Source organism: Thermobia domestica, chromosome 8 (genome assembly GCF_964235325.1).
Source record: "Thermobia domestica chromosome 8, izTheDome1.hap1.1, whole genome shotgun sequence".
Classification (NCBI taxonomy): Eukaryota; Metazoa; Arthropoda; class Insecta; order Zygentoma; family Lepismatidae; genus Thermobia; species Thermobia domestica.
This window is the reverse complement of record NC_137461.1, coordinates 17,118,522-17,135,156: the sequence shown is the minus strand read 5'-3', so window position 1 is coordinate 17,135,156 and position 16,635 is coordinate 17,118,522. Positions and strand designations below refer to the sequence as shown.

The following is a 16,635-nucleotide window of genomic DNA, read 5'->3' as shown; positions in this document are numbered from 1 at the left end:
TCCGGACATCCGAATCAAACCTGGTCCATTCGATAAACATAAGAAAGATATGTTCATGAACAAAAAAAATTAGGTGCCATGGACAACGGAGTAAGTCCCTGAGGCCCATTAACCCTGTTAATATAAAGAAAATCGTAGACTCACAGTGAAATAGCTCTTGCATACCAATGCATGCTTGCTTGTATACCAATACATGCTTTGCCCCCATACCTATTCTGTCTATGAATACAAAACTTGGTACACACATTTCTTATTTCCTATAGTATTTTTGGAGATACATTTGAATTGTGTGCTTTTACCCGGGGGCCACTCCGGAGGGATCCAAAGTTAATAGGAATTTCTGGAGGGAAGTTTCCCGACATTCTTCCAATTTTCCCTGTTCAAGTATGTTATGGGCCCCGAATGTTATGGTTAAAACAGTGTAGTGAGATGTAGTGGAAAGTTGAATTGAATAATCCATGTGGGCACAGTGCAAGGAGTAATAGAGAACCTAACTATTCAAATGAATTACGATTATGATGAAATAATTGGTCCGAAGAGGTGAAGAGGAAATGATCAAATGCAAATGTGGTTCGTTTCCAGCTTAAGTCCCGAGGCTATATACGAGGGCTGTTCGGAAAATACCAGACAAGGTGGGTCCCAAAGAATTGTCAGCGCAGCATAAGGCACAAAGGTTGTACATCTCTCGTAAACGTTTGGCCCGTTATCGTCGCGAAGGAGATACATTTTTAGAGCAAATCGTTACTGTAGATAAAAGTTGGGTACATCATCACAAACCGGAAAGTAAGGCTGCGAGCATGGTTTGGAAACACCTATCATCATTAGAAGTTAAAAAATTTAAACATGAACATCAGCTAGTCATTGATGCAGTGCAAAATTGGTTACAGGTGCAACCGAAAAACTTTTTTCCCGACGGAATCCAGAAAACTTGTGAAAGGTTGGGAAAAGTTCGTTGAAATGCAGGGAGATTATGTAGAAATGTATGTTTCAAATTTCTATCATTAGAATAAATTTACCTTTTCTCCAGTCCCTTTACTTTTTGAGTTAAAGCTATTCACTTGTCATTCAAAGTCTCAATACTTTGTTCGATTATTCTAAATTAACACTTTGTCCGAAACCCTACCAACCTTAACATCCTACCAGGCATTACCAAAAAGATATATCACCCTAACATTTAATCCAATCCATATTACCTTCCTTCGACAATCAAACCCGAATTGTGAACTAGCATTAGATAAGACAATACTGGACATAGCATAATTGTTTTGATAAGTACAATTTATTTCATCCAATGCACTTGTAGTACGGCTCCTAATTAACAAGTAGGAACTATATATTAACAGTATGATAAGCAAGAAGAAATACATCATTCGATCACTATGACAATTTGTAATATATTTTTTTTAAAATGTGATGACAGTGTGAACATATGTCATTATTAGATTTATTAACATTTTGCAGATGGCTACTTTAGAAGCAGCAAAGGAATAATGACTTGGGATGTCATCCACAGGAAAATGCAATGGGGTGTTATTCTATTACTGGGTAAGTTCGTCTAACGATATTTATAATCGTATCATGTAGATTAACAACATTATACAATAAACCATTGAAAGAATTTTGGAATAGTAGGCGATTATACTAAGGTCATTTGCTTCTACATTCTATTTGAATCTAACTGAATTAAAGCATAAAAATACATGCAACATTATAATAAAAGAAATATGAGAAGTGTAACCTTTCAGTTCTCTAACAGAGCTTTCCTCAGACAGTCCTGCCCTCTGAAAAACTTAGAGAGATGATCCTTTCACTTATGTAAGTACTATCAGAAAATCATTTCCCTTCTTTGGCGTAGCTTGCTTACTGTCACTCTTTGCAGCTAGTGTTGCTTGTAAGTGTGTTAGTTTCTCGTTAGCATTCTGCAGATCTGCCAAAGAAGGTGTGTGATAGTTGCACACTCCAAACATCAATAGTAAGATAGCAGCACTTACGGAAAAAGATAGGTATTAGAAGTGTTTGATGTCGTCAGATTTCTACGTGGAAATTATACATCAGCAGCTAAAGTTCATCTACAATTTATTGAGGTAAGCGATGCCAATGCACGAAAATAGCGAGGGTTTACAGTAGAGTTCAAGAATGGTAGGATAACATGCAAGTTTAATTGCATGAGACATAATTCGTCCAACAGTGTCAGTCTGATTTCAATTATTTCTTATCTGCCCAGATTATTGAAGAGACATCACGATGAACAAAGAACAACCATCATATTGTTGCTTCAGTTATTCGACACTGAATTCTCTTATGGTGACATAGGTATCTCGGTGTAACAAACACTTAGAGAAATGTACTGAGCAACTGATAAAGTTATCTTTACAGTACTATTGTTAATAAATATTTGAATAGTAGACTGACAGAATAAATACAGGCTACAGTACTTTCAATAACCAATTTCCAAATCATATACTCAACCCTACAGACAATTCAATACCAAATATTTTATATTTTTCCTACACTTGTTCATTTACATAATACCATAGAAGCTTTGCTACTGCTAATTTCTGTATTTAGTAGAGTTATTTGACAAACACTATAGCTGGCAAACGACCACCTCGATTAGCAGTACACTCCAGAAGACGATTACAGACACTTTGCATGACATTGTCAAGGACATCCAAAGTTATGTTCCCAATTTCCACCTGGATTCGTCAGCTCTTGCACACTTCCCACTCTGAGCACCTTATACTTCAAGTAACCCTAAAGGTATTTTAGTTGGAGGATCTTGCGAACCACTGAATGTCACTAAAATGCGAAATGATGTGATCTGGAGCCTGGACAGAATTCACGTAACCTGTTCATGCTGAGTCGGCATATGTGGGCAGGGAGTGGCTCCGACGTGTTGGTACCGAGTATCTAAGTCAACATTGACAATTTCACAGCTCCAGAGTGACAAACTCGGGAAACAATATCAATCTCCGATTACTGTGGTTGCCTGCCATTTGGCGTTTGAAAAATATAAATTGATTAGTACTCTCATCATGATACCTATCAAACTATAACATTTTATGAGTATAATGGCCTTTCATGTATGAACTGTGGGTTTTGTAGTGCCCAGTATCAGAAGTTTTGTTTATTGATATAACATATCATATGGAAGGTTGTTTCATGAGAAATCAAGAGGAAATGAATAAACTGAGAATCATCATCTAACGTGGTTCGTAAAGTGTTGCATATCTACATTACTTATCCCACCAAGTGAATTTTTACACAAGTTATAATTTATACGAATGAAAAGGATATACTAAATCTAGAACTCTATAGAAGCTCCTTTGTGTTAATTCCGATACTAGAACATAATGTTGTACTGAACACTGAGAGCTCCAAATCATGGCCTCATTAGAACCAGCGGCGTAGCATAAGGGAACGCCGATATGCCCGGCATCCCCTGATAATAAGAAAAACTACGTATTTCATTATATATAAATTGTTTGCCTGTAATTATCACAAATATTTCCACTGCAATCTTCTGAATGCGCTCTCTCGTCTTACTTTGACAAGCAGAATCTACGCATGCGCGCCACTCAGACTCACATTTTCTGTCTTTCCTCCTGTCGTATGCTATGTTCCTTGGGCTTCCAGGCCTATTGCAAGCATCGGGGTTTTGGTCTGCTTTATGTTGAATGCGCATGCGCAACTACTTGCTTGCTCAGTCCTCCTCATCCCTTGCAACTCTATATTTTGCTTGAGATATACGCTGGCATATTCTCAAGTATTTCCAACTCTATCTATTTTGAACTAAGCTATAGTTTCTGTACAGAACGTACGTGCGCTAACGTCAAAACAGAAATGGCTAGTTCAATGCCTTTTTGAAGCATGTCAGTTATTTAAATAGTAGTATAAAAATAGTTATGCTTTAATCGTAATTAAATGCATCGTAATTGTAATCGTAATTAACGGCAAACTATTAATCTTCATCATAAATACATAGTATGCCCAGTGGTGTAGCCAGAAACTCTTTCAGGGAGCTTACACATACAAGCATAAATATAAAGCATTCTGTAGAATCACGATCACCGATCTGATAGACGAAGAGAGCCAGCACTCCTTGCTCATCGCAAAGATTTCTTGAGCCCTTCAGTCTCTGGATATCTGACAACGAAATAGGCACACAGAAACTGGCCCCCTGAGTTGTTTTAAGTGCTTTCTACTTGCATCTTCAAATGATATACGTATACACTTAGGCCATATTCACGAATAGGGATGGCCAGAACCGGTTCCTGGTGGAACCGGTTTTCGGGTCTGAACGGATCCGGTTCCGGAACCGGTATTTCGGATCCAGGTCTGGAACCGGTTCTTCGGATCCAGGTCTAGAACCGGTTCTTCGGAACCGGTTCTGTTTAGCAAACTCATTGGCTAAACAGGCAAACTGGCCAACTCATTTGGCTAAACACCCACTGGTGGACCAAATTTTTTTTTCTGGGGGCACAAGCGGGTCTGGGCGGGGAAGGCACAAGCGCATGGTCCTCTTTGCATTATTTTTGAAGGTGAACTTTGTGCCTCCTTTACGGCTCTTTGGGGGCTTTCGGATCGAGGTCTGGAACCGGTTTCTAAGATCCGGTTCTGGAACCGGGTTTTCAGATCCAGATCTGGAACCGGTTCTTAAGATCCTGTTCTGGAACCGGTTCTTAAGATCCTGTTCTGGAACCGGTTCTTAAGATCCTGTTCTGGAACCGGATTTTCGAATCCAGGTCCGGAACCGGTTCCAGAACCGGTTCTGAAAACCGGATCTCCGAGAACCGGTTCCTAAAGGAACCGGTTCCGCCGGAACCGGAACTTTGTGGCCATCCCTATTCACGAACGGGCGTCGGAGTTCCGGACCCAAGATGACAAATTTCTAGGGGCGACGTATCTTTTTTTTTAAAAAAAAAAAAAAGAAAAAGATTGAAGTATGGTATGCGGAGAAAGAAGCTGCCCACGAGAAAGAAATAAAGGGAACTATACTGAAAACAGTGTTCATACAACACTGGGGCCGAATTTTTCTCGTCACATCGGTAGTGGCAAGAAGGAGCTGAGACAATTGCTTATTGGCTTCTAACGTAATTCACGCATTAGGCCACCAATTAGGGATGGCCTGCTCCCCTAAATTTTTTATAACTCTACATTCCCCTCGTAATAGCTATGTATTGCTGATTGAAACAGTATTGTATCGCACAAGTGACTAACTTTGGAATCCCCATTTCGGAATACTACGCTACGCTACTGATTAGAACACACTCAATGTTTTTCGGTGTTGTCAATCTCCTTCTCCGTGGATGTAATGTATTTTTACGCTTCTACTAACACGTCAGTCTCTCGTGCATACTGATTACCTTGCGATTAGGGTCTTTGTCTTCACTTGTCGCAAAACTCCTTTCTATATGCACTCTGCACTGTAACGATTGACTTCGGTTCAAAAAATTCTCTGCACAAAACACATGCTGTTACCAGTGCACCATGGCTACTAATAGACAGTCACAAACAATGATCACCCTTATGCACTACTCCCTATATACTCAGTTGAAATTCAAATCGTTCCCACAATGCAACGAAAGTGATATCAGCGACCCAAACGGCTGCAGTCGTAACTAATCGCATCGTCTACTTCTGACAGTACATAATTGTATAATTGGCTAACTGTATCAAACCCACGCGCTCTGGATGGTTTGATTTGTATTTGTTTTCAATAGTCCGTGCTACTTGTACTGCTTTGAGTGATGGTGTCAAAGTCTTTAGTCACGTGATTTAGTTCCGGCGAGTAGAACAGCTTAAACCTCTTATACTACACTATTCTTATTCTATGGTCACAAAGCTGTTTGCTCAGGTCTTCTGTTGTCGTCCACGCGTACAGTTTTGCCAACTTTCCATTTTCAAAAATATCGGGAAAATGTCCATTTAGTAGTCATAGTATTTCACAAACAACTGAACTAAATACACACAATGCGCAGAAGTAAAGTCTACGCGGGATTTATGTAAATGTAAAAGTGTAACAAAAGTTATAAAATATAGTCTCTAGGCACCAGATTATAATTTTCAAAATGGATAGTCTAAAATGCTGTACCCTGTAGTTTACGAGTATTTCATATGCAAACTATATATGAAGTTCAATACATTTTTTTTATTTGAATTTGATTTGATTTATTGAAGTTTAACCCTCATTTTTGGCGTTTTCGTAGACTTTCAGTTAATGAATTATAACTCAAAGACTATTTACTAGATTGGTATAGTTGATACCCTATTATTTAGAAGAAGGACGTGGCAATTTTACAACGTAAGTTTGATTGCAGCGTTGCAAGCTAGAGGGAAGTTATGGAGAGAAATGTAGAGGTAAAAATTCACAAAAATTCCCTAACCGAATTTTAAGATTGTTGGGAGTTGGTACTACTGCTGCTACATGGATCCAAGTCACCTCCAAAATTCTTTGGTGTGTCGAAAACGCATAGTGAAATCCTGAAGTCGTTGCCTACCACAGAAAGCCAGAAGGAAAAAAATCTCTCTTATCATACACACGAAATTTTGACAATTTTTCTGCCTCAGAAGCAAAAACCAACTGTTATGCAGGATCAGGCAGCTTCCCTAATTATCCTATTGAAACTTTTTATGGTGCGATATATAGGCCAAATACGAGGGTTTCAGATACTCGTACAAATGTAGCCAACAAGAGGGAAATTATAGAGAAAAGTGGGATATTTTCCGAATTTTCCACCTAAAATCGGTAATTAAAATTTTATATGGCTGGAAACACTGTTACCAGACAAATGCAAACTATGTTAAAATAAACTTTGGCATCCCCCTAATATATCCTACAGGTGTCGTGACGATATCTAATAAACTAAGATGCCATTTTAAAAATCTCATTCTACTTTTTATTTAAAAAAATAACAATTATCTTTCCACTTACAATGGATGTATGCAAACCGTCACAGCTAGATATTTATGACATTTGGTACCGCGATTAAGTGTGGATCGCTATTCATCGTGGTGGTAGTCACTCGATGCGGAAATGTCTTGTTTACCCGCTACATATAACGTAAGGTGACTGTATATACCGCGACTGGGTGAGGCTCTGAAGAGTTATACCTCATAACGCCGGAAAAAGATAGAAAATGAAAAATGTATGCAGGTAACGTGATACTCACGGGAGGAGGACACGTGGCCAAGGACACGGCAGTAGTGCACACAAGCAATGTTGCCATTCCAACACACTTCTAGTTTTTCAAGTAGAAGTACATTATGTTATGGCATTAACACAATTGGCATAAAACGTGAAAGAAAATAAGCAAAAGGTAAGTTATCAGTGTTTCTAAATAAGGGAGTTATGATGTTCTGAAGTTGAGAAATTATGGGGTCCGTAAGAAGAAACAAACAAATGTACAAAATAATAGGACTACAAAAGGAACAAACGTACAGTATTGACTAAACTACAGCATTCAGTGACTAACGAGCTTGACACGTCATATCGAGTGGGCGGCTAGGGCGAGACAAGTACGTATTTTGCCATACTATCTATGGCTTTTCTGTTGTATCTATTGATGTATTGTGTTAAAATATTTAGCACATGTATACTACTACCAACCTGAATACAATGTGTTTCATCTGCATCATTGTCTCACATGTTAGCGTTTCCTATACTCTCGACCTCGACTGACACCTAAAACAGGCCATTAACTTTTCTGAATCGACTCTGATCTATTTTCTTGTCACAGATTTGTTACCTTTCGTGCCATAGGTTTTTTATGCTCTTTTCAGGCACTACGCCATCGTTTCTGTACTTTGGAAGGCATGCAGGATTTTATGCAATGTTGCAACCCCAAGACGGTTCGTTTTATAGCTCTCGAGAACGGGTGTGGTTCGAGATATGGATTCCACACAAACGCCATTGGAATTGCTGGCTACAGAGAGAATTGCTGTTCACATTTCTGCATTATGTCACATGGGGCTTCTTCTTTCTACGGCTACTAACATGTTCCTTGTTTGGGTGAATCCTGTATCAATCCCGTTAGTCACTGAATACTGTAGTTTACTCCTTACTGTACATTTGTTTCTTCTGCAGTCTTGTGATTGTTGTACATTTATTCGTTTCTCTGTACGGAACTCATAATTTCTCAACTTTTAGAGCATCATATTTCACTTATTTGACAACATTAATAAACCACATTTTGCTTATTTTCTTTCATGTTTTATGCCAATTGTTTTTGTTTTAATGTCATAAAATGGTATACGTTCTATTTGAAAAACTATAAGTTTGTGTTGGGATGGCAACACTGCTTGTGTGACATTATTGCAATGTTTTTGATCACGTGTCCTCCTCCCGTAAGCATCAGGTTGCCTACACACATTTTTCATTTTCTGCTTTTTTGGGTATAACTGCATAGAGTCTCCCGGTCACTGATTGGTATATGTATTATCCGTACCGGGTAAACAAAGCATTCCCGCCCCAAGTGACTATCACGGCGATGATTAGCGATCCACAATTAGTTAGGGTACCAATTTTCATAAATATCTAGCTCTCATGGTTTGCATACATCCGTAATTAGAGAACAAGATGTACTGTAAATCTCAACTGTACTTCTTCTAATTATTCAAGTGAAACTTTCCATGGTGCGTTGTGTAGGCCAAATAGTATGCTTTCAGGTACTGGTACATCTGTTCCAATGTAGCCAACAAGAGGGAAATTAAAGAGGGAAATGGGATATTTTGCGAATTTTCCCCTATAATAGGAATTAAAATTTTCTATGGTTGGAAACACTGCTACCAGACAGAAGCAAACGGTCTTAAAATAAACTTTGATACACCACTAACATATCCTACAAGTATAATGTCGATATCTAAGAAACGAAGCTTGTAACTTAAAAAAATAGATTATGGTAAAGAGAAAAGTAAAATAAAAAAATTATCAAGGTTTAGAACCTAAATTCGAATTTTTCGCGCGCCTCCTAATTATCCAATTGTAACAATCAGTACTTGCTTTTGTTCAGTAAGGACTGATGTTCGACTGGGGCAAGTTGATTTGCGTTCGTATGTATAGGTATGGATTTATAAACATAAATTTCGAACATTTCTAATTTTTGTACCCAGAAATAGGGAAATTTTAGTTACCGTAGTTGGCAACACTGATCGCGGGATGGTCCAACTGGTCTGAATAATCTCTAAAACGAATGAAGCTGTAGGGAAAAAAGAATAAAAGAAAATTGGAAATTCGACAATTCTCGAAATTTTGATTTTGGGCTCAAATTTGAGAGGGAAATTCGACACTTACGAAAAAATTACCATCAAGATAAACTATGGTCTAATTACTCATATTTGAAATAGAAAAAAGAATATTCTGATATCTTAATTAGTGTTCACACAGGGGAGGACTAACTAAGTGGCCCCACCGTTGGGGCCACTTCGGCCTCCCTGTCTCGAAAGGGTTAAGGCGGATTTTCATACAAGCGTCCGTTACGTTCTTTGCTTGCGATGTGGCTGAATAGCCAATTGAGAAGTTGTTTAAGTACGGTCTTACGTGTAACAACTTTCTATTGGCTACACAGAAATTGCAAGCAACGAACGTTTGGATGAAAATCCGCCCTTAATGGGGACGTCAGCAACGAGGCTATTTGCCCCCGTCACGAACCTTGTAAAATGAAATTAAATCTTTGAGGTTTATGTCCCACAGTTATGCCGGTTAGGCTAAAGAAGATGGTGATTATGTGAAATGAATGAAATGGTGGAATGAAGAAAGTGTGAGGAAACCTTGTGTTCATGACAATGAGAGCAAAGTAAATGTACACGACGAGAAGTGTTACTACTTTACTTATTGAGTTATTTTCTTATATTGACTTCTTGGAATAACGTGTCTACCGGGAAGTTTGAAATGCTGTATGTCTGAGTAAAAGGGTAATTTGTGCAGTGGCGGATCCAGGACGGACTTCTGGGGAGGGGTTGTAATACTGCTACTTAGAGCTACTTTTAAGAGTTCCAAATTCTAGGATGGCTTCTATTTATATATATAAAATAAGAAAGTTTCTTCTTCTGAGGAGGGGCGATTGCACCCTAGATCCGCCCTTGGTGTAGTGCTGGAATTTTTAAAAAATCCTGTTCTCCACTGATGTAAAAAATACTCTAAAAACATCCTGTTCTGATGTAAAAAATACTCTTTTTCGTAGAATCCATTTTTACTCTGATGAATTCATTAGCCACATCTTCCTGTTTTTGCTTTTTTGCAAAATATTCGGAACGGGATGATTACTTTTATAAGCACAAGAAGCAGGTGGCCGTCACTTTAAGGAGTATAGGTTTCATTGTCAGGATTAGGAATAGGCAAAACCGGTTTTTGTATAAACCGAAAAACTGACATTTCGGTTTTCTCTAAAACCAATTCGTTTTTCTCTGAAACCGGTTTTTGATAGAAAACCGAACCAGTTTTCAAAAAAAGTTAATAGAAGAGCTGAGAAAGAGTTCTGCTATTCAATTAGAAAGAGGAGATCTCTAAGTTCAATTTGAACAGAAAGATTTATTAACAGCTAATAGATTCCTTGTTTACAAAGATGCAAAAAGTTGTATAGTGTGTGGTTGCCGGCTCTTTTAATTAAAAGGCTTATGAAGTAATATCCGGAATTAAATGATCAGAGGACCCTCACAACAAGTGAAAATTTCACCGTAGCTAACAGCAGGAATACGCTTCCTCTTTACTCTCTCAAAAATGCTGGTAAACAACATGCAGGGGAAAGTTAACAACTAATGGCATGCGACTATAAACCAAGTGGATGATCAAAAACATTCGAATTAAAATCATAATATTTATTAGGCTGAGGAAGTCAATATTTAATTATACAATTTAAAAACTATATTGCAATGTAAAAGTAGTTTAGTAAATATTTGTCCAAAATATTCGTCCACTGATTCTACTAAAGTGATACTTATGATTGTCCAGCCATGTAGCGCGTGTTTTCCCTTACTTCTTTCTTCACTACGAGCTCACTACTTGGTCCTCCAACGATGAATTTCAAGTTGCCACCTGCTCCTGCCGCCGTCTAGTTCAAAGTGGATGAGTCTTTCCCGATGCTTGAAGAGTATATAGCTGCTTCGTAGGCTCGCCGATTGGACAGCAGTGTTGCCAACCTGTAGGGTGAGGTCACCTTGAAAGTTCTGTGGGAGTGGACTACCTCAAGTGGAATAAAATATCCCCTCACGGGATACCAATTTTGCTACCCTATCCACAGCTCAGACGAATATATTGTGGAAAAGCCAGAATTTGGAACCAACTTACAATGTGAATACAACTTCCAGTCCTATCACCATTCTTTCTTCGTAGCACTATCGCTGTAGTAAATTTAGGATCTGTTGTAGAAAAAGACGATTGAAAATGATGATTGACGAATGATCCCGGATGGTTCCACCCACCTTATTTATTTTAAAAAAATCTTAACCTTGACTTTACCTTCAGTTTTATTCGTTAACCACCAAAGATTGAATCTTAGCATGCGGAGCCATGATTTATCTCGCCAATCTTGGTTCACTTCAGTTTTGTTTTGGTCAAGGTGACCAGACGTCCCGTTTTAGCCGGGACAGTCCCTTATTTTCAACTGTTGTCCCGTTTTTTTCTGATTCTCAAACGGGACGCCTAAATGTCCCGTTTTTAAGCAAACATGAACCAGGTGTCCCGTAATTATTATTCAAAATATAAATGGCCAATGCTAATTCTACACTCTTCCGTACCAACACTCATTGGGAAGGTTCAGCCGTGCCTAGAACTTCTGAATATTCAAATAAGAATTGGGTGTTCTGTGCTTCAAGTGGAAATTGAGTGGTAATTCTGAGTGTTGAAGTAGTTAAAAGTATTGTTGGGTAGTGCTTAAGTTAGAGACGCTGTGTTATCATTCTTACTTGTGTATTTTGTAAATTGAAAACACTGCTGAGACCCAAAATGCAATGTGGAAGTCACCCCACCCCCCGTCGCCGATTCGTATGCGTCCAGTTTCTGAAAGTAAAAAAGTTCTGGTCACCTTGGTTTTGGTTTTTGCATGTTACAACTTAATGTTTTCTTTAAACACAGCTGCATCGGATAAACTCATAAACTCAATCGCCTACTATTAAAAAAAAAGTTTTTATTCTTGTTATTAATTTAACAACAAAGTTGTTATTATTTTTCCTTCCTTCTGGCGGATTTGTGGCACAAGGAAACTGGGAATTGAAAGTGCCATCAGTTTCGGAAGAGTTAAATAAGCAATTGTTTTCTCTGTGTTTTAGGTGGTGGTTTTGCTATAGCCGAAGGTATTAAGCTCTCTGGGTTAAATAGTACAATTGGAGAGGCACTGCAAGAGCTAAAAAGTCTGAATAAGAACGCCGTTCTTATCCTTGTGTGTCTCGCAAGTGCTTGTATGACTCAGTTAACAAGTAACATGACGATTGCCATATTGATTCTGCCGGTGCTACAGGAGTTGGTAAGTTGTCACAAAAATAGTGGAATTAAGGGATGGTTTCTAAGTGTGATTAGCGTCGTACCAAGAGGTAGACTAACTTCGTGTTGCGTTAGACTAACGTCCATATTTAGAAATATAGAGCGGTATTTAGAGATCGTTCGTTAATCAAACGTTAGTAACACGATTAGTTAGTGTCTTATTAGCTCGGTAGCAGTTTTTTTTTTTTTTTTTTTTTTTTTTTTTTTTTTTTTTTTGTATTCAGAATCTGTTTCGAGTTCAGCTAATCAGTAGATTTTGGTATGATTAATTAACATAATGCAATACCTCGAGTAAGAAAAATAAATGTGGCAACTACGGAAATCTAGACGTGTGCATGGGTATTCTGTAAAAATGAAAATATTTGAAATACGAAATTCGATATGTTTTCTTTGTGGTTTGATATGAAAACAGTTTAAAAATAATTACAAAACCGAATTATAATTAACGTATTCATTTCTGAGGGATGTATTTATAACAGGAATAAGTAGAAGTCAATTAATATTAGTGACAATAGAAGAATTATATTCTAATTATAAGGGAAGATAATTTATCGATCAGTTCTATGTATGGGGACGCGGCACGCATTTTCACCGATCCCAAGAGGTTCATCCAATACATGGCTGAAGTAACACTCTTATTGGTCACGTTCCGATAACGTCACAAAGTTTTAAGTTCCACCTGCTCCTGTGCTTCTTGTTTTCGTTTCTGTGTCTGCGTGTTTTAAACGAGAGAATGAAGATTATCAATATTGGGCCTTATGCAGAGTCGTTTTGACGTCTGATTAATGACCTACTACGGGTTTGATTAACGGATTGTTATCAAAAGTGTATTCAGAGTCTCTGATTAGGACGTAGTAGTTGACGAAATTAATTACATGTGACTAATTAATCTAGAGCAGAGTGTCCCCTTTTAGCCACGTTTTAGCTTGTGCGACACGTTTCGTATTTCGTATTTCTTGTATTTTCATGTTTGCAGAGAACGCATGCGCACATCTTCTTTTCCGTTGTTGCCACATTTATTTTTCTCACCCGATGCATTGAGGTTATATTAGTTAATCATACCCAAATCAGTTTTTTAGTTGTAGTAGACTCTGAATACCAAAAAGTACACCTTCCTTATTAAAGTTCTAATATGCCACTAACTAGTCCGTGACTAACGCTTCATTAACGAATTCTCTCTGAATACGGCCCATTATTACTTGTAAAATACAATCTATATATATAAAAGAGAACGCACAAATCCTTTGTTCCCTCATCACGCTAATACGGCTGAACCAATTTCTTTCATTTTTGGGGGGTTATTAGGATTTGGACCCTAGATGGTTTTTATCATATCACTTTAATTTTTAATTACCAGTGTCTTGAGATAATTGACCATTCAAGTGTCCATAACGTACAAATCCTTTGTTAGTTCATCATAGGTAAAAATAAACGTATTTATATGCAACCCGCATGACCGTGTCACTCGGCGGGTTAACATAAATGACAGGCGATATAATGTTAACATTTACTGCAATCTACTATGGTTTTTATCATATCACTTGAAAGCGAAAAAGTAAAAATTATCTAAGTAACAAAGTTTATTGCGTTCAGGGGTGACCGCAGCGAAGCGGGGCGGGTTAACATAAATGACAGGCGATATAATGTTAACATTTACTGCAATCTTCTATGGTTTTTATCATATCACTTGAAAGCGAAAAAGTAAAAATTATCTAAGTAACAACGTTTATTGCGTTCCGGGGTGACCGCAGCGAAGCGGGGTGAACGCTGCTAGTTCATTATAATTCATATTCACTTTTTACGCGGTACAAATATATTATCCTTAAATATGTCTTCATCCAAATAAAAGTTTAAAAACAAACACACTACACATGAATGTTATTACGGTTTTACAATTTTAACATTTTCATTAGACCATATATTAGCTGCTTGTGCTCACAATGAATACTGGCTTTTCCAAAAATCGTACACTTTGTAATGCAACATCTTCTTTTGATTTCAAATTTACGTACAGAACTTACGCTCCACTCACTTGATGAACATCTTGTCAAATTAAAAACATCTTGCTCTTGTTACTTTTACCATGCACAAAAATGTTTAGAAATATTTCGCGGCAAATAGCGTTGTAGGCCTAGTGTCGTTATAGGTGAGCCATGCTCGGTTCAATTGCACGAGAAATGCCCATCAACTTGAGCTAGTTGGCCATTATTAGGTAGCATTGTTTATGAACCACATAAGGATACCAACTGGAGCATACAATGTAAATTGCATTATATTTTGTTGGAGTTTAGCGTACCTTTCAACAGCAAGGTTATAATCAAAAATGGATGTACTGTTTCACGTGAAATCCGAACCACACGAGAGAATCGAATCTGGATCTCACGGGCCGAAGACGCGTACGTTAACGATATAATCATGACATAGTTCCAGACAATGTAAAGCCATCCCTGATTTCTATAGAATGAATATACTAGGTCAACTTTACATTGCTTTAAATTTTAAACCAGTAGTTCCCAAGGGCTCGCCTCCTGGAGGGAACTTGAAGAACAAGCGACTGTATCACAAGCTAACGACAGAAATAAACTATAAAATTATCAATAAACTTAACAAATATAAACAGATGAAAACATGGTGAGTGGTTTAAGATTTGGAGTCCCATTCAGTAGGAAAGCTATGTGGAACGTGAAGTTACAACTTAAGAGTCCCTATTACTGCGAAATTAAAATACCGCTAATTTTACAGTAATTATGTGATATCTTCAAATAGATAAAAGATAATCGAAAAGTGGATCAAGACCTCCCTAGACGATGTTATTTTGCATGATGTACCGTTATCACGAGTCACCTAGTAGTTTAAGTTTTCCGTTTGCAGTTATTTAGAAACGCGAAAATAAATGCCGATTTTCTAAATGTCTGGGAATCGAAAGCAGATAAATGAGTCATGATAACGATATCTCACGCTAAATAATATTGTCTAGGGAGGTCTTGTTCCACTTTTCGATGCTCTTTTATTTATTTGAAGATATCACATAATTACTGTAAAATTAGCGGTATTTTAAATTCGCAGTGATGAGGCCTCTTAACGTGAAATCCGAAAATCATAACTTCTCACCGGGAATCAATTTCAGGTCTTCAACACCTAAGAAGTCTATGCTAATCATATAGTCAATTACATTATCGTTATTATTATTATTATTATTATTATTATTATTATTATTATTATTATTATTCAGGATTATAGATTTCAATGCTGAGTCTAAATAATAGATGAATCAGACAAAAAAAAGTACATATCATTGTCAATGAGCGGAATGAGGTCAGCGAGAAGTATACGGGGTTTAAGAAGGAGGCGCCAGGTAAACACAGTTGGGAACTACTGCTTTAAACATTATCACTTAAATGTTATAACCTCCTGCTTATGCTTCCTGCTTCGCCCTGCCCTGGTGCGGATTTGATCCAAACCTAGCTTGTAGAGAGACTGAAGTGTATTTTACGCATTTGATTATATAATTGCATCGAAAACGCCTACCAATAAAGGCACGACAATAACATTTGGTACAAAATACTTCTACACGTCGAATGCGTGTAAGAACTACAGGACTTTATTTTATTTTATTTTTAATTAGCTTTATACGAAACTCGTAATCTGTAAATAGGCCTATTCTATCGGCGGATTTTCATTGTGCTGCGAATGCTTTCAACAAAGGATTTGTTTCATAATTCACTGGAAAGTGTAGGCACCTATATAGCACAGGGAGTTGGGTTAAGAGCAAGGATAATAGATCTGAAATCACACGCCTTAAAACACTGCAGACAATTGTATGTTGCAATTGCTGCAGGTTTTGAAATTGGGGTGCCAAAAGCTGGAGATTTACAGAAAAGATGTAGTAATTTAGATTAAATTTTCGATTTGAATTTAGCGTCCCTTCCAGCAGGAGCTATATGTGGAGTTACAGCTTAACATTAGACCGAAACTGCATGAGCTTCTGCCGTGAATCAAACCCGGCCCCCATGCGCCAAAGGTGAGTACGCTATCCACATACCCATGAGGAGGCTCTGTGTAGAAACGAAGAGCATCTTTAAGGAACTAGCTATGTACAAACAGTTTCCATCAGTTTATATTTATTAAGTGTTTAATTACTTAAAAATTTCCAATGGGAG

At 37.6% G+C, this 16,635-nt stretch overlaps 1 protein-coding gene across 2 annotated transcripts in view; it reads left to right on the top strand.

Moving 5' to 3' along the window:
• LOC145692724 (Na(+)/citrate cotransporter-like) overlaps positions 1 to 16,635 on the top strand; it is a 122,860-nt gene that overhangs the window by 80,868 nt on the left and 25,357 nt on the right. For both annotated transcript variants that reach the window (XM_081768149.1, XM_081768148.1), the window contains 2 exons: positions 1,462 to 1,545; positions 12,265 to 12,458. In XM_081768149.1, coding sequence (XP_081624275.1) covers positions 1,462 to 1,545; positions 12,265 to 12,458 — 278 coding nt within the window. The remainder of the gene's footprint in view (positions 1 to 1,461; positions 1,546 to 12,264; positions 12,459 to 16,635) is intronic.